The sequence below is a fragment of the Rhyacophila brunnea genome, unplaced genomic scaffold (genome assembly GCF_057557595.1).
Source record: "Rhyacophila brunnea isolate RB1 unplaced genomic scaffold, BYU_Rbru_1.0 scaffold_7, whole genome shotgun sequence".
Taxonomy (NCBI): Eukaryota; Metazoa; Arthropoda; class Insecta; order Trichoptera; family Rhyacophilidae; genus Rhyacophila; species Rhyacophila brunnea.
Genome location: NW_028233339.1, coordinates 5,644,408 through 5,664,324, shown reverse-complemented (window position 1 = coordinate 5,664,324; position 19,917 = coordinate 5,644,408). Strand labels below are relative to the sequence as shown.

At 33.1% G+C, this 19,917-nt stretch overlaps 1 protein-coding gene across 1 annotated transcript in view; it reads right to left on the bottom strand.

Moving 5' to 3' along the window:
* LOC147064401 (neprilysin-1-like) overlaps positions 1 to 19,917 on the bottom strand; it is a 216,876-nt gene that overhangs the window by 94,216 nt on the left and 102,743 nt on the right. Inside the window, exon 2 of the mRNA XM_085957925.1 lies at positions 6,532 to 6,576. Within this exon, the coding sequence (XP_085814051.1) occupies positions 6,532 to 6,576 (45 nt within the window). The remainder of the gene's footprint in view (positions 1 to 6,531; positions 6,577 to 19,917) is intronic.

The following is a 19,917-nucleotide window of genomic DNA, read 5'->3' as shown; positions in this document are numbered from 1 at the left end:
TCATTCAAAGTGTTCCTGGTCAAAATAAGTTGGGAGTCACTGATATGGCAATTATAGTACGTATCTCACCGAAGAGCAAGTGCGCCTCCACTCGACATCACCGTATCCATTGTTGGGACGCAGGTTATCTTGGTGAATGGTGAATGCAACAGACGCCCGGAGTAACTAGATTGCATTTTAAACTATTCAATGCGGTAACATCTAGACCTGGCTAGGATTGATTACATATACCTAACAGATTATAGCATGCCGTAGCTTAACTATCTACTATTTTCCATGAAATGGTAACCAAATGTAATGTTTAATATTCCGATGGAATTTATAGTTCAATTTATTACAACGTTTTTATTAGGTCGTATTCTTATTTTTCCGGTGGTTGTTTATCCACTACAAATCTTGAAATCGATTTTTAACTAACTCCCCGACTATCTATACATTTTAAACTTTTAGAATATATCAGAACACGATGCCAATGCATTTTTTCAATACTTTTAGCCATCTTTAAGTAGAATTGAATTCATTTTCAGTTAATTCTGTTTTGTATGAAAAGTTATTTCGGAAGAAATCCGTAATCCAATCCACTTTTATTGGTTGTTAGTCTGGGGTCTAGCAACTTAATATATACGTGCTTTACTATGAAAATCAATATGAAATGTCAAAATGACATTTCAGTATTATTTCTAGCAAGTACAAATTTTTTTGATCGTTTAAGCTAGTCAAGTGAAGTTTATATGATTCAACAGAAAATTTAAAAACGTTGTATATAAAAAGTTCTTTTTATCTTATAATTATTTTTATTAATTACATAATATTTAAAATAATTTGATTACTCGTAACAGTCGTAAGTAAGTTTTTTAGGCAAAATATTGGAACACAAGATCGTGATAGTCATATTAAGGTTTTACTTTGAAATTATTCCTCTACAGGGGAGATGTTGCATATTAATTTATAGTGCTAGTACCCAGTAACAAAATTAACACTCGTAAATTTTGTGATACAGCCGCCATCTTGGAAAATGGCGTGCGATTTTCGGTTTTTCAGCTATACCTCATCAACGGTTAACAATATCGAAAAAATATTTTATATAAAAGTTGAAGAAAATTAGATACTCATTGAAAACAAAAAAAATATTGTAGGTATCTGCAACGGTTAACGGATGATTAAATGATACGAAAAATATTTAATGTATTATTATTAATTTAATTATTTAGGTATGGTCACAATATTGAAGGTCGATTTGATATAAATAAAAAGAATTTCAAGCTATGCACATTTATATTTTTATAAAAATCGATGTTTAAAAATATTAAAAATATGAATTAGTCAAAATTCTCTTCTAAAATTCCATAAATATAATATACTATGTTATAATAAGATGGGGACGAAAACAAAATTCACATTTTATGACATAAAAAAATCTTTTTAATGTTTTCAGGTACATATTTATTAATTAATACGGTTGAAATTGTAAATTATCAAAAAATGTGTCAAATTGTAAGCTTCGTATTTTTCCGCGAGGTGCTTCTTTAAAAAGGCTCAGTAAAGGCTTCACCTTAATTAAAATACTTGAAGAATATCAATAAATAATAAATTATATTAAAATTCATTTTCAGTAATACTGTGGTTAGATGCCGCTAGTAAAACTACCGTAACATTGCACTTCGCTCAGAATATTTTGTTAATAATTAAATTAACATTTTTTTTTCTGACCATATCCGATCCTAATAGGATCATATGGGCCTCCACAGAGTAGAGGTTTGTATTAACAGATTTTGTTTTTTACGAGAAATGGATGTCAGCCACTTGCTCAACCTATTAGGTCCATACCCTGACTCACACACAAATTGAAAAACAATATGTGTACTTGCCAGACCCAGGATTCGAACCTGAGACCCACGGCGTGATAGTCCAACGCTTAAGCCGCGTGGCCACCGTGGGTGTATCGATATACGATCAATAAATAATTATCCAAATATTAAGGCTATACCTCAGTTGAGGCATGGTCTAAAAAGATCGTGGCTAGGCGATGCGCGGGTGCAAATGACGCATGCCGACCGAAATATAATTTGTCATATAAATCCAACATGCGTCCATTTAATGTTCTGTTTATTGTTATATTCTTCTTCTTCTTCCACCCTGTCACGTCCCAACATTGGGGCATAGGGCAATCACAAGTTGGCGCCACTTCCCTCGGTCCATCGCCAACTCCTGCGCCTCTCGCCATGTCAGACCTGCAGCACGTAGGTCACCGCTGCAGGGTGAGGGAGGGCCGGCCACGGCGATGGAACCCTTGAGGCTGTGCCACAAGGGTACGAAGTGCCGCACTCTTTGGCGGCATCCGGAATACGTGTCCGTAATAATTACGTATTAATTTTTCTATTAGTGACAATAATAATATATTCATTAACATGTTTTCTTTTTAAAGTAAATGAGTAACGTGTTAATTCATCTTTACATGATTTAAGAATTAATACCCCCGTCGCCATCACGAAACAAATTGACGTATTCACACCTCGACGAGTGCCAGCGAGTCCAAAATTTCGTCTCGCCTATAGTTGAAAACTATTTGCCGTTTCACTGAAGTATCATCTTAATAATAATCGATAAGAAAAAATAGTTTTCCACGATTAGACCTAGATTATTTTCAAAAATAATCTAGGTATCCAGAGAGTAAATTTCGCATTATTATCATAATTATTATTCGTTGCCCGCAAAAGAGTGTCCGAAGTTAACGGTTCATCACGTAAAATGACCCGTTCAAAGGGACAGTATGGAAGTTGGGCCAAGCACTTCCGGACGGGTCTTTTCATGCGGAAATCGTATCCGTATCCCAGAGGTAAATTATCGTAACCTAAATTTTCGTTATTCTGAATCCGAGAGGTAAAATAATTTCAAAGCACGTCACAATATTTTAGCCATCGCAAAAACAAAACGATGACAGTATTTTTCCTGCAACAATCATTTTTTTTAGCATGTAATATGGTAGGAATGCTTTTTGCTTTCATTATAAGTAAACCGGAAACATCTACGAGTACTCCTTTTGATTCTAGAATTAAATTGAAATTTTATTTCATTATTAAGTTAGTTTTATTCTTATGTTAGTTCCTCATGAGTCATGACTAGGGATTCCAATCCCGGGATCCCGAATTATTTTCGATACGTATGAATCCCGGGATTGGTAAACATAATCCCGAAACATTCGGGATAAAAACGAAAATATAACAGAAAAAATACTTTTAATAACATACAACTACATTAGAAATAAACTAAATTTGAATGAAGTTTGATTTATTACCCATGTGTTGCCAATTCATTTTATTTTTTCACATAAATTAATAAAAATGAGAAAGATTGGAAAAAACAATGCTTCGCACTGTTAACAAATTGATTCCACCAATTTTTAATGCATTTGTAATTTTTTATTTTAATTGAACTTGTATTTGTCATTTTTTCATAAATAAATAAAACTGTTTTACTTTCACATTATTATTTATATTACAATATTATTTCCTCCATTAAACCTATGTATTTCCAAGATTGAACGTACACAATATTAACAATAAATGTCTTAAATAGTATAAATTATACTAGACTTATTTTTGACCGATTTTATCAATGTTAGTTGTATCCCGGGATCATCACATCGTAATCCCGAAATCCCGGGATCAAGATTTTGGCTCGGGATTGGATTCCCTAGTCATGACTGAAGCCTACTGCGCGACTCAGTTTTACCCTTATTGGCAGTGATTTACAAGTTACAAACTTTTGGTTTAGCCTTTCTATTTGGAGAGAGATCTTTATCAGAATTTTTGATCTGCAATCTGACTGTCTTGTGTTAGTTTTTTTTTCCAAATTGTCCTTTTTCTTACGGACTAATACTGGACAAAACCTGGAGAGTCCTGAGCAGGCAACTCGAACACCTAGTATTATAATGACATATTATTTTCGTTTGTTTTACAATGTATATAATGCCTACCCTTTTAACGAGAAGAAGTTACAATAATTAACAAACCACATATATATATATATATATAATAGTATACTAGTGTAAGTGTTAAAATACAATATAAACAATAATATTATGTACATACACATCAAACGGCCCCGCTAGAAGCCCTACTCACCCTACGCTACACACGCAAAACAACGATGCACACGCAGTATTTAAGTTTTTTTTTGTGATTTTACCGAGGCTTTGACTGCGAAGTATTTAAGTTAAATAGTCAATATTCATTATCTCGAAAAGTAGATTGACATCATCTATGTTTCTTTGCAATTTTTATCTGGAAACTGTTCTGAAGGAATCTATTAGTGAAGGTGTCAGATCGACAGCGTCATTAATATTTTATTGAAGAACGTCATATGGAGGCCCCATGTTTGGAGTACCGCACCGCCCTCAAATTTTAACAGAATATATTAATTAAGGAATTAGCACATTTGTACCGAATTGCAGACATATACGGGAAATTGTCGAAAATTGTACGTGACAGAAAAACTTAAAAGAAAAACCTTAGCCGGTTACATCTAAACTCGTCTCGTCTGCAACGTGTCGAATACGTCGATGTGACGTCATCGTTATTCACAAAACACACGTTACCAAACGGAGCTCCGCAGATTGGTCGAATTCGACTTTTTAGTTTTTAGTAAAACATCTACTGTTGCTATCAACAAATCGCATGCATCGCGGGCTACGAATCAAAGACGACAGAACGCATATGTTCTACGAATTGGTCATTCCTATACCGGCTCGCCGATCGCCGCATATTTCGAGAGGTTACTTGCAACTGTTCCTAGGTAAATGTACGCGGTCTTAATATGCAACAACGGATCGACGTTCCTAGAAGGTTTGATTTATGGCTGTGCGGCAGACGAGGCGAGATTAGATGTGAGAGCTGGCTTACAGTTTTTAGACTGTCTTTTTATTTTTAAAACGATAGGACAACATAAAAAATATTCTTTCATTATATTGGTATATTAAAAAAAATATATATGTTAAATAGCACATAATATATGATAGTTTACGTCTATGGTGTAGATGTTATGGCTCATAATCTGAGAATCGATTCACAAAAGGACAATGATGTAGAGAAAGAAGCTACTGCCTCAAAGAACAGGCCGACCTTTTTGCCCCTCCGGACATAGTGTAGTTCTAGTGTGTAAACTAACCGGGATAAATTGGGCCAGCTTCTGCATTATCCATAGAGAAAGATAGAATAACTACCTACCTATTATCGAAAGGTTTTCATAGATAATTTAGATGAGTCCTGTATATTGGAAACCATAATAATCGAAAGCCTGTGTATCGTATATTAAAAATAACTTTCGAAAAAACGCAATTTAAGATTTTTCTACCCCTTGATGTTCATACAGTTACAGTTTTTTTGGTGTTAAGAATACTTTGAGGTTTCTGTTATATTTATACTGATAATAATATATGCTATTTTAGGTACACAATCTGGCGACGCATTTTACAGCGGACTGTAATTTTTATATGATTATGGTGGTGGATTTAGATGCTGGGGGTCGGTTACAATGGACTTAGTCCAGGCACTAACTTTAATGATGTTCAGCTGTCCGGCTGAAGCTGGTCCCTAGTGCATGCTTTCACATCCTACTTGGGTTTATATGATCAATGAGGAGACATCCTGCGCCGGTATCACAGCTGGACAGGTGGTTTGGTTTACTGGTTTACACGACGGTTACACTGTATGCGCTCGAGGTCTGCACTTAACTTTTTGAATCAGTCTGTATGCGCTTTTAATTACTCTTTAACGCCGGCCAAACTATAACAAGCCTAGACGCGCCCGTTGACTTGCGGTAACTATTGTTTTTTAATCACGGTCCACTGATGACCCGTAATGATGAGTTGCGCCTGGACTTGTGACAATACTGAGAATTTGAGGAAGGAGGGAAATAAAGTAATGATGGCGATCATAATTGGCCGAACCACAATCATAATATGTCTATGACACACTCTGGGATACAGATATATTTTTGTTTATATAATATTATTTTTATCATTGGAATTGTTTTTACGGCAGCAGTGTTTTTTTAGTGTATGCAGTCATAAAATAATAAGAAGACAGTTATATTGATTATTGAAAAGTATTAGATATGTTTTTCCAATCAGGCCCATCTCATTACTGGAAAAATGTGCATTTTACGAGTTCAATTTAGGGGATGGCCAAAAATCCGTTTTTGTTTTAATTTACGTGAATTTACTAACCTCCACCCTTATCAGTGATACAATCATATCTGAATAAAAACTACAATACATATTATAACAGATGCACTAAACGTAAAAATCTATTTTAGCAGTCATTGCTAGATGAACAGTGTAGATATTATATTTTTATTAGCTCTTCAACCCGGTGTGTAACTCGGGCGGGATGCCTCTCCCGTTTTTCAAATAATTTAATATGTACCTAATATTTTTCCACGTCCGAGAAGAAGAAGAATAACTCATATGTGATTGATTGATGTTATGTTGCGTGTTTAAAATAATATATATGTGTGTATGAAAATACTCACCAGTTCTGACGCATTCTTCTGTGATGCAAAAAGTTTTTCTTCTATCTGAAAAGAAACAAAAAGAAATATTAACGTTATTATTTTGTATTTAGCTTAGTATTGGATTTTTAAAAGCAAAGTTGGTATCAGTGGCTTACATAATTAAATATATACGCCCACGATAGCCGAGAGTCATGGGTCCCAGGTTCGAATCCTGTGTCTGGCAAATACACCAAATATTGTTTTTTTAATTCGTGTTTGAAGTCAGAGTATGGACCTATTAAGTTGAACATGTGTCTGACATTCATTTCTCGTAAAAATAAAATCTGTTAATATAACGTCTACTCTGTGGAGGCCCATATCATTCTCTAAGGACCGAACATGGTTAAGTAGTAGTACTTAGTAAGTAGTAGTAATATATAAACATAATCGTGTTCATAATCCACCGGAACTTATTTATGACAATAATTGTACAGATGTTGAATTAAATTATTACACCCGTTCTTTGAACGGGGTACCAGCCTTTCGTATAAAATATTATATTTGCCTAGGATTTTGTAATTCTTAATGTTAAATCTCTCAGTCGTAACACAACTAACCGATTGACACTTCATATGAGCGAGCACAATTTATATTTAATATTATTATATCAACACACAAATATATTTGTTTCGAAGTGAGATGGAATAGGGAACAGGCAGGGTAGGTTGGGTTAAGGGTTAAAGAAATGAACCCTGGTTTTATTATCTCCTTCCAAATAAATATCAATTAAATTATTACAGATAAGTTTACAGATTATAATTTAGATGGGTGAAATCACGACTATGCGTTCTGATGAATTGTGAAATCGATCGGGTAAAGTGCAACGATAACCTTACGGTTGATTCTTTGATAACTGAATGACTATGTTGCTTTCTTCTACTGAGTGTTTTATATTGATTCGATACAATAGAAAATGCTGCTATCAACTACTTGAATATTTTTGATAATCACGCTTATGAGGTTTATTGTGCAATGCATGATTCGTTTCGTAAATTATAAACAATTGATTTTAATTTGAACAATTATGAATAATCATTGAGTCAGCTTGATTTTCATACAAACAACTTTTGTGCATATTATGGTTAACTTACATAGCATTATTAAAATTTATTAATTTGCGATATTATTGATCATTAGAATTATTATATTATTTTACTAAATTAGCTTTCTGTTGAAATTTGATTGACTCACATAAATCGCTTGTTTTGCAATTTTAACAATATTATGTTGCAAGATATTATATTGTAGTTATAATATACATGAATATACTTATGACAACCCATCATTAATACACTATCGTTATTTATAGATGAAAGCTTTTCTTTCAAAACCGAATTAGTGTCGACATAACGGTCGCTGCTCTGAGATTGCCATTTCTATTAATTTCTGATATTATTATTTCACAGAAATGTAAAAAAACGAACAGATCAATACTATCGATCACTAACAAAAAAGTTATTTTATAAATTGATGTGCAGTATTACTGTAAATTTTGTAATAATAAATATGCAATTATGTAGATAATCTTATATTTTACTCATAATTTACAATTTAAAATGCTTTAAATAACCAATACGATATTATTATGGTAAAATATCAAAGACAACCTTTGCAATTCTATGAAAAATGCTACGTATTTCTTGTTTAAGTACTAATTATTATTCATGAAAATGCGTAAGTGTTGGAAAAGAGTTTTTTATTTTACCAGGTAAGTAACAAAATACGTGAAAGCACGTTACCTCTCGCAATAAAAATGTTTACGTATTTCAATTAACTCTTTCTTCATACATAATTCTAAAAACACTCATGAATAATTACAAGATAAAAAGAACTTTTTATATCTTACAACGTTTTTAAATTTTCTGTTAAATCATATAAACTTGACTTGACTAGCTTAAACGATCAAAAAAATGTATTTGATAGAAATAATACTGAAATGTCATTTTGACATTCATATTGATTTCCATAGTAACGTACGTATATATTAATAATTTAATTGCTAGGACCCCAGACCACTAGCAACCAATAATGGTGTCGAAATAACTTTTCATACAAAACAGAATTAACTGAAAATGAATTCAATTCTACTTAAAGACGACTAAAAGTATTTTAAAAATGCATTGGCATCGTGTCCTGATATATTCTAAAAGTTTCAAATGTCTAGATAGTCGGGAAGTTAGTTAAAAATTGATTGCAAGATTTGTACCGGATAAACAACCACCGGACAAATAAGAATACGACCTAATAAAAACGTTGTAAAAAATATAGCCAATGAAAAAAAAATGAAAAAAGTAAGACATCCGGCAGGAATCGAGCCTGCGTTTCTTGGGTATCGCGCCCTCTGCATCACCACTATGCTACGACTGCCATGCTTAATTGCGACAAATTTAAACTTTGGCCTTATTAATATCTACCTTCTTCAAATTGAGTTACGGTAGGTGATAGGTTTTTGTATGCAAAATTAAAGTATTTATTACTTTAATTACTAACCGACGTCACGGATCACTCCAATATTTTCTGTTGTAACTTACTTGAACTTGTTAATAATTTTAATTAAGTATTTCTTTTATTCAACGAATAATTCACAAGATTTTAAGAATGTACTTACTATTCTAATTATTGAACATACATAATTCTGAAAACACTCATGAGAAAATATATTTTCTTCTGCCGGGTCTTACTTTTTCAAAAAAAGATTTTTTCTATTGGCTATATTTTCAGAATTATGTATGTTTTACGTATTTTGTTAGAGTAAGCAGACTACTGGATGCAAAACCAGGCCAGAGTGGTGATCATCTATATCTATCCATATAATTTTAAAATGCATTCTCTGCATATTATCATGATTGAAGTATTTTTAGTATTCTTCAATATATTTCTCAAAATCATATCTTACAAAAATCAGTAGCCTTTCCAGAAATCTTAATGTTGTCTCGTGGGAGATCGGGGGTGGGAGGATTCCGTGGAATCACGTTTGGGAAACGCTGCTATAGTATGTCCCCTGACAATACTCTTTACAACTGAAATACTTACTTACTAAAGTACACGAAGTTACAAACAAAATAATAAGCCAACTTTCAACTTCATTATTGCTACAAAGCTTGCGTTTCTACGGCAATCTAGCGACTGACAAAGTAAGTTTTATCTGTCTTTGTTATCATAAACTTCTTCAAAATTTCGTTAAAATTATATAAACAATGATATACCTGCTTATAGTAATTATTAGATTACGGCAGCCACCAGTATATGATTATGGTAAAAAAATTACAAATATTTTAAACATTTTTTTTTAAATTAAAAACACGAATTACTGTTGATGGAAAAGAGCCGCTACACCGGATAGAGGAAAAGGTTACAAATACGGTCTTCTTAAGGGTGATCACATCAAAAATTGCGTTTGATTCATTTTGTAATATATTTCAATTGAAATAAAATAAAATTGCAATTTGTAATATATTTCGGTTTTAGGACCTCAGAGTAATAATATAAAGAGAGTGTGTATTGTTCAGCTATAAAATTATGAAGCCGTGTTTCTTGCGTATAACGCACAGTAAAACCTCATTTTTTTATTATTAACTTAACTTTAAAACGTTATACCATCACGTTGCTTTTCAGTACGGCTACCAAATTTAAACACAATATAGTTAACCATATTTTCTACAAAATTAACGAAAAATAATTACTATCAATTTTGTATTTATCACATAAACAATACCTGCTCACAGTTTTTGAATGAATGGAGTCATTCAAACCAATATTTGCCGGCGATGTGTACAAAGTATATTTAATTCATCCGTGGAATTTCTATCTTACTCTTACGCATATTGCGGAGAATATAAGCGTGCCGAATGCTTTCTCTTTTTTTTTTTTGTTTTTCTCTTTGTTTTTGTTCAGGCCTTAATGAGGACCAAATAACCTAAGAAACTGATGGTTTTCGGTAACCTCCGGAGAAGACGAAGCAGAAGCTAAGCGCTGACGCGCTTTAGCGACAATGTGAAGAAGCTTATTGGAGACAGCTTTTACTCTGCCCTTAGAAAAATATAAGTACGTGACTTATGATCTAATTGTATACGAACAGACTCGCAGACTTATGCCGATCATGGGTTCGTGTGCAATTGTCAACATTAAATAGCAATAATTACTCACAACGACCAATCTATCACCTCGTAGTAGTGTTGCATGGAGTCTCCGCCCACGACTCAATAAAATATAGAAAATGACATTTCTCGATCGAGCCAGACGGCCAGTACGAGTCGCTCGTATAATTAAATTTTTACATACATAACTTCAAAACATCTCAGATATATGATAAATAGATAGATAGATGTTCAATATATGGAATGTTACAATCTCAAAATCTTATGAATTATTCGTTGAATATAAGATATAGTTTATAAAAATTAAATTTGTATTTTACTAATCTCTACTAACACATGGACGTGTATGTCTCATTAAACAAATTTAATTTTTTTTGTTAACGTTTTATCACATCGCAATCTTTAACTTTAAATAAATCTGATGATGTCAGACTTAGCAAAGAACTTGCAGACCCCACGATTATAGGGATATCTACAGTGACGTCCCGTGGGGGTAGGCAGATTGAGCGTCGCTTGCGGGCGGCAGTTACCCGAAGGGCGGCAATCGAAGAGTATAATTAGGAATATATAGAAATAGCTACCTAAACTTAGTAATAACGGCAATATCTTTCAATTAAAAAAATCAGCTCACTGGTTGGAAACAAAATGTATTAATTACTATAAAAGGTTTAACAGGACTGTATTTTTTTGTCGGGTTCGCGATGTCTAGTTTACTTCCGCTGTCCTTGGACGTCACGTCCTTGGTGATCAGCAATGACGTGATGTGCAGATTTTCGAGTTTATCCAAATATTTTCACTCGCTTTGGAAGGTGTATTTTTAAAATGTATCTGAAACCGTGGACTCGCAGTATTGTCTATTGAATCAGAGATGGCATTTAAATTAGATTTAGTGGTATATATCTTGTTCGTAATGTTTCATACAAAACATTTCTTAGATATTGGTGTCATGAAAGGATGATAAAAAATACGGTATAAAAATGGAGCGGCATTTTGGAGCTACCTAGGGGCGGCGTTTTGTCTTGGGACGTCACTGGACATCTATTTTATGCATTCCTCGCAGCCGGGACCTAATATCAAATACTTGTAGTTTTTGGGAATCTGTTTTCCGAAACGTAGCACAATCTTGATAATTTCAATAATGTTTTATATAGACAAACTGTGTGTTTCATTATATCACCTGTTAGCGTTAAGACGATACTTCAGTGAAACATCAAATAATTTTCAACTATAGGTGCGACGAAATTTTGGACTCGCTGAGAATCGGAGAGCGAACATAGAGGTGTGAACACGTCAATGTCTTTCATGATGGCGACGGGGGTATTAATTCTTAAATCGTGTAAAGATGACTAAAAACGTTACCCATTTACTTGAAAAAGAAAACATGTCAATAAATATACTATTATTGTTATTAATAGAACAATAAACAAAACATTAAATGAACACATGTTGGATTTATATGACAAATTATATTTCGTTCGGCACGCGTCATTTGCACAATCCGCTCATCGCCTAGCCACGATATTTTTAGACCATGCCTCAACTGTGGTACAAGCCTTAATGATCTTCCTTGTTATTTCATTACTTATATTGTTGGTAGTACTAGGTAACTAAACTTATATATTTCAGAGATTTGAAAAGAATTCACAACGATCTTACAATATAAGTGCAATGATAAATTGGCCTTAACTATACTGAGTACCTAATAATTATATGGGATAATAAAATAACACTTACAAGTACCTATATCAATCTTCCCACTTAATGTTATATTTGGACTCTAGGTTAAATGTAGGAGTAGAATTGAGGAGACAATCTTCCAGCATCATGCTGCTGGCGACTCGACGTTTAGTATTCTGACTGAACTGCCATTGTTTCTGTAAGTGAGATGGGCAGTGCCGTAACACTATAATCAAATTTAATTAATTAATTCATATTAATATATAATTATGTACATATTCATACTCATAATCAATAATCTAATACAATTAGGTATAAATGGTTTTGTTTTATAGTGTACTGTTTTTCATAGTATTTACTATATTTATAACAACTGATGTGACGTGATATTCATAACAATTATTTTTAGCATGGATACATGCCTTTGTCTTGACCTCCCGGGCAGATTCGTTACGAAAAATCGCACAGGCGTCACGGAAAATAATGTCACAGAAGTTGCGCGGCCGTTAGAGACTCCAGTCGGCCGCGAGCCTTTCAACCAATTTTTCAGCCAATCAAATCAGCTAATTTTCACACGGTGAACACGACCTTCTCTAATCAATAAAATTCCACCCAATACAAATATTTTGATAGAGCCATGTTTTCGAAAAACCGTTATTTTGCAAGCAGAATTAACTTAAAAATTCTATATTGTCAAAACCTTAACCTCCCATGTGGTATAGTTGGACAACTTAACCGCTAAAATACTTAGATTTCTTTCCATGTAATGCATGAAATAGACGGGCTTATTTATTTATTGTCTCTATTTATTGATATTGTTGACTCTGTTTATATCTTGTCACCCCTCTGAATATCTTTTGTTTCTTATATGTATATGTAATAAAAATACTTTATGCAGTCATCAAATGTTTAAAATAAATATGAAGGATAATAAGGCTTCAAATTATGTAAATAGATTATCTACAACGTTTAAGGAATGTCTAGAATCATACTTTGAAAATAGCATAAAAGCTCCATTTTGGCGTACGCTGAGCATGTCCCCCCTTAACAGCGGCTTTCTGATTAATGGAAAAGAATTGGAAGAATATATTATATAGGTACCTACCTATCTAAATCGATAATATTTTTTTTTTGCGTATATATTATGTATACTTTTCTAAATAAGTACCTATGTAGATAGTATCTATATCGGAGTTCAATAAAGCACACCGCTTAGCAAAATTTCGTTTTATACAAACTATAGCCAAGTTGGCAGTTCAATCTCGTTGCGTATATTTGTTTACATTATTTTATATAACGCTGTTATTATCTTGGGTAAAATAATTATAAAAACCTTTTTACAGTCCGCGCTCACTTATATAAAAATTAATTCGAAAACAAAACCATTTAAATATAAAATACGAGTGTTATAACTTTTATATAAAAGTAAACTCACCACAAAAAGTAAAGAAATCATACACTTTTTAAGAAGAATACTTTGTAAAAAGTTTTTAATTTTGCTTTTATAACATCACGTATTCAACAGACGATTCTAATTAAAAGGGGAAGAGCGGGTAATACGAAACCGATTCCACAATCGTTGCATAATATTATTAACGCAAACAAAAAGTAAAAGTGGATATTTTACAAATTCGGTATAAAAGTTTTATCATCTGTTTACTTTGAAATTTGTTGCAGAATTTATTATCTGTGACGCTTGATAGACAAACGTCACGTCATCGAAATACAGTAGAAACCAAGGCCTGAACAAAAACGATGAATAAGTGCGAGTGAGAAAGTATTCGGAACCCTTATAATATCTGCGACACGCGCTAGAGTAAGATACAAGGTTTACAGATGTGTGAGATGTTTGCTATGGTGTCGCCGCCAAATCTTAGTTTGTTGCTTAACTAAGCGTCGATAAACTGCGAGCACGTGTTGCTAAAATTGAAATTTTTTATGGTAAACATAAAGTAAAGTTAAAGCAAATTATGAATTTGTCTTTTTTGTAACCTCTGACTAGATAGGTAGGTAATGGAGTTTTTACCTACTTTATTGTATTGATTACTATATAAAGTAGAATTAAGAGTGTTCGTTGTCAGTTGTGTTTGCCTTTGGCGAGTGTACACGACGCCTGAAGATGCCGAAAGGCGAAACCCGGGTCGCAAAAAACGACTTAAATGGAATAGTACAGAGCTTGAATCCATTAAAATTTAAATTCAAATTCCATCAAGTACCTTCGGTCGATAGTATTAACATGTTATTCAGATAAATCAAGTTATTCCATACAAAAAAATGTTGCTTGAATTTTATGTTTAAAAATTTTATTGTCTAATTGTGTATAATTCACATATCCAAAGCATGGACCCAATAGGTTGAGCAAGTGGTTAACGTCCATTTTTCGTAAAAAAAAACTATTAAAAAACCTCTTTGTGAAAAGGCCAAGATCCAAATCATATTGTAGAACCGAGTATATGCATTTACTAAAAGTTTAATTAATATCAAATGGTGACAAAGTCAGTTAACGAATGCTTGGGATATCCTCCGCTAGGTACTGATTTTATGGCACAAAACCATCAAGGTATATTTCATATAAAGTAAGATTTAAATTAAATGCTACGTGCAACATGTATAATATCACTATTCTTTTCTTTCGACCATGTCCGATCCTAATAGGATCATATGGGCCTTCACAGAGTAAAGGTTTGTATTGACAGATTTTTGTTTTTTTTTTTTACGAGAAATGGATGTCAGCTGTCAGGATGAAAAACAATATGTGTACTTGCCAGACCCAGGATTCGAACCTGGGACCCACGGCGTTATAGTCCAACGCTTAAGCCGCGCGGCCATCGCGGGTGTATCAACTGATTATACAGTTGTATATACCTTCAATGAAGTGGATCTTGTAGAAATGATTTAAAACTAAAGGTCTGTCAGATGTACAATGCGACTGAATGGTTAGTAGAAAATAACCGATTATTTTAAATGATGGTTTATAAAAAAATGTCATTAAAAAGAAACTTAATATAATTATGAAGTTTTTTTTATATCTACGTCACTCACAATGATTCTGAAAGTAAATGAGCTGGCAAATATCATTATAAAAAGTTATTCAAATGAAAGCAAATCGTATGCAAGCGACGAGAGAATACTCACTTGCTTTTTGCATTGTTTTGTGGATTCTCTTATTTTTATCGTTAGGTAGTAAAAATAATACAGTCGCGTTCTCCTCTTTTGAAAATATTTAGCACTACTTTTCAATACGTTTTAATGAATTATAAATATGTCATTTTTATAAACAATTGAAATGATTTACATTCATTGCATTCTTTCAATGAGGGTACAATCTTATTTTAAAATGAGGTTTTTACCAATCCAGATATCCGAGTCAATTGAAAATAATAAATAAGTTACACCAGTGGAGAATCGGGTCATTGTTGTTGATGAGAACCCAAGAAGAGAAATTACAATTTCAAAAAAATAATTGTAACATATTTATTATGAACACAGGAACACAGGCCGCCTGAATAGTGTCTTCAAAAGTGACCTTCCACTGTGCCTAAAGTGTTCAACCAGTATGTGCTTCCTGTGATCAAATATGCGTGTGAAACATGGACCCTAAGTAAAACAGAGATCCAGAAACTTAGAGTAGCACAACGTGGTATGGAGAGGTGCATGCTGGGCATAACGCGAAAGGACAAAAAGAGGAATGAGTGGATAAGGAAGCAGACAAGGGTTTGCGATGTAATAGAGTTTATTAAAAGCCTTAAATGGAGATGGGCTGGACACATAACTCGAAGAAGAGACAATCGTTGGATAAATCTAGTCATCCAGTGGTATCCAAGAAGTACAAAACGTCCGCAAGGTAGACCTAGAGACCGAGAGAAGTGGAAGAAGCTTGAAGAGGCCTTCATCTAGCAGTGGATAGATTCAGGCTGATGATGATGATAAGTATATAGATCGGTGCATACTGATAACTCCGTGTAACTGGATCAAGTGTTAGGGTGCTCAGAGAGTCCTTCATGTTGGGATTAGAATGGAAAGTGGAAATGTTTCTTTTTCAGTAAAACTAAAGAAAAACTTGATATTTTCACATCTCCACGAGGGGTTGGCTTGGTAAATTTTTTGATATTTTTAACACAAAACATTATCTATTTTTATGTGACACGATTTAACACGATGCCAATGCATTTTTTTTAAATACTTTTAGCCATCTTTAAGTAGAATTGAATTCATTTTTAATTAATTCTGTTCTGTATGAAAATTTATTTCGACACAATTATTGGTTGCTAGGGGTCTGGGATCCTAGCAACTAAATTATTAATATATACGTGCGTTACTATGGAAATCAATATGGCATATCAAAATGACATATCAGTATTATTTCTATCAAGTACAAATTTTTTTGATCGTTTAAGTTAGTCAAGTCAAGTTTATGTGATTCAACATAAAATTTAAAAACGTTGTAAGTATATAAAAAGTTATTTTTATCTTGTAATTATTTGAAGTTATACTTTTTTAAACGCGATACTTCCCGTGTAAATTATTTCAGCTTCAGTTCCATCAGGATAGAATAGGGCTTTTCTTCAACATCTTTGTTTGAAAACCATTATGTTATATTGTTGTTAGTGATTCATACGAGCGACATATGCCTCCGGACGAATGACGACAGAATAGTAAAGTGTGTAATGTAAAATGTGTGCAAATGTCAGGAAGTAAGATCTCATGTCGCTTTCAATGCACGACTGACTTTGAGTCTAAGGGAGTCGAAGAATTTGAATATTTCTAATCTAATACTTAGCGTAACTGTCTGAAATTGTCTTCACCTACCTACACATAATAGGTTCTGTCATAGAATGTCTTTATAAAGACGAAATTTTGAACGAAGTCTGTCAGTAATATTTTATATTATTTACCAATATATATATATGTTACGCTGAATGTGTGAAATTGCGTATTACATAAAATCGGCAAAATGTTGCCTATTTCATGAAATATGCAAGCACGTTGCCTTATTCATGAATTAGACAAAATATCAGCTGAGTGCGTGAATTCGGCAGTAGTTTTTCTGCTTAATTCATATTGGATAGTAGCGCTACGGTGGTGTTTTTTGCAACTAAACCAAATGTGTCAAATGCTCATGCATTGGTCAAAATAGATGGTCGCGCTCCGGTGGTGTTTTTTTTTGCAACTAATCAAACTAACCAAATATGTCAAACGTCATTGATTATATAGAAATATACACAATCAATAACTACAATGACGTTCATATCCATTTACTATGCCCAAAAAAAATCTAGAACTATAATATGATAACGGAAGAATTTTATTAAAAGATATTTTCGCGATTTGATTCGTGCTTGGGTCTCAGGCAATGGTCGATTGTTTGTTTGCGATAGTATGATTTGATAGTTTGTTCACACTTGTTAGCTAACCTCAAAATGGACATTCAGTTGAACTCAGAATTAAAAAACCTACCCTACCCTAACCTAACCTAACCTAACCTAACCCAACCTAACCTAACCCAACCTAACATTACCTAATAATAATAATATTATGTCCAATTATAACTAATAAAACCATCCGTATTAAATTTACTCTTTCTACTGTCATGTTGACAGTTTAATAATTCCATACCCTGCCAAATTCACGCACTCGGCAGATAAATTGCCTAATTTATGAATAATGCAAGCCCGTTACCTTATTCATGAATTAGGCAAAATATTGGTGATTTCGTGTAATACGCAATTTCACACATTCGGTGTAACATAATATATATATATATATATAACTTTTGTTAACTAATGTTACCCACATAATATACGTATGTAAATAATAGTGGAAAATACTACTTTATTTTGGAAAGATTTTTTTTTTTTTTTTTACTTATGTATGATATTATTATCCCCGTTTGATTTTTATTAATAACTGTGTAAAAACTAAGAGATATTCAAAATGGCTGTCACACACAGTGATTTTCATCTCTGATATTTTTCTCGAAAAAATAAGCTGCATTGACTGCTTAAGTTGTGATTATATTGAGATGCACGTCGCACACTGCCATGCTATCACGGCGGTAAATTTAGTCTATAATTTCGTCATACGAAATGCAGAATATTTTGAACAATCACCATATCTGTAAATTCTATGATGGAGAGTGCCAACTCTAATGTATCAGTATTTTGAATTATTATTCATTACCCATGGTAATTTCAATTAATTTTAATAGTTTATACGTGTGCGTACGTTAAAATTACTTACGATATTACATCCATAGATTATATTTTGAACAGAACCCAACCTGAAAACCATAGATAATAGACAACATTTTTATAGTTTAGAAGATACATAGTTCTATCCGCAAAAAACACGCAATTTTTACATAAGTCGAAAATGTGTAGGCATGTAGAAAATGATAAAAAACGTTTGTTGAGTCATACAGGTGTCGATGCAGTGCGGTACAATGTGAGGTGACCTCATTGTGGTTCTGGTGATTTCGGCAGATTTTGCTAACTGACAATGTTCGTTTAAAGGTTCAAAATGTGCTACGGGATGAAAGTATCAGTCTGATAACATTTTAAACTGTTATTGGTTACCTTGCTTACTGTGACGTCACGTGATAGTACGAGATGTGCAGCATAATATTATTATCACAACTTTAATTACAATCAACCAAGTCAGTTGATTCTGCCTTGTTTCTGGGGTAAGTAGGTATATGTATTTATTATTAACCCGGCACAAGTGATTATGTTTGTTTTATAATAATGAATGGTAAAAGTCGTACGTGCTTTGTTGTAATTGCCAAGATTCTATATAAACAAATATTTCAGGAGACTACGCGTCAGTACGATGGTGAAACATTAAAAAATCTCTCAAATATTTTGTTTGTCAGTGCATTAATTGTACAATGTTTTCTATCAGCGGTGTAATCCAAAAAATACAATGTTTATTTTGTTTAGTGGTAGATATATGTTTATAATTATGGACTAGGCGTTATGCTAAGCCACGGGTTGCCAACCTATGGGTCGTGACCTCGAAGGGGGTCGCAACGGGTTTTCTGTGGGGTCGCCAACTTATACATTCAACTAAAAAAATATTCACTATAATTCAATTTTTATTTTTAATGTTGTCTCGAAGTTTGAATAATTTCATATTTTTTTTTAAATTAAAATAAGTGTAATCTAGGTACGCTATTCTGTCACAGTTGGTTGAAACATGTGTTGAGAGTTTGGGAATGGTGAAATGCCTCTATTGTTTGAGGCAAGTCAGTGTGGTAGATGAATCTGAAGGTGAAATAAATGAAAAAATTAAGGAGGAGATTACTGGGCATCTCGAATCCCTTGAAAACGAACTTCAGCATTACTTCCCTGATCTGAAAAAAGAAGAATCTATATTGACACGAAATCCATTATCTGCTTCCCTTGATATAGCCAGCATTCCCGATGAATTACAAGATGAATTCTTGGATTTGCGAAATGATTCCTCGGCACGTAACATGTTTAATGAAAAATTGCTCACACAATTCTGATGTGGTATGTATCATTCATGCGATGTCGATACTTGCCTTTAGAGTTTTAGTTCCATTTGTGTCTACATATTTCTGCAAGAGTGG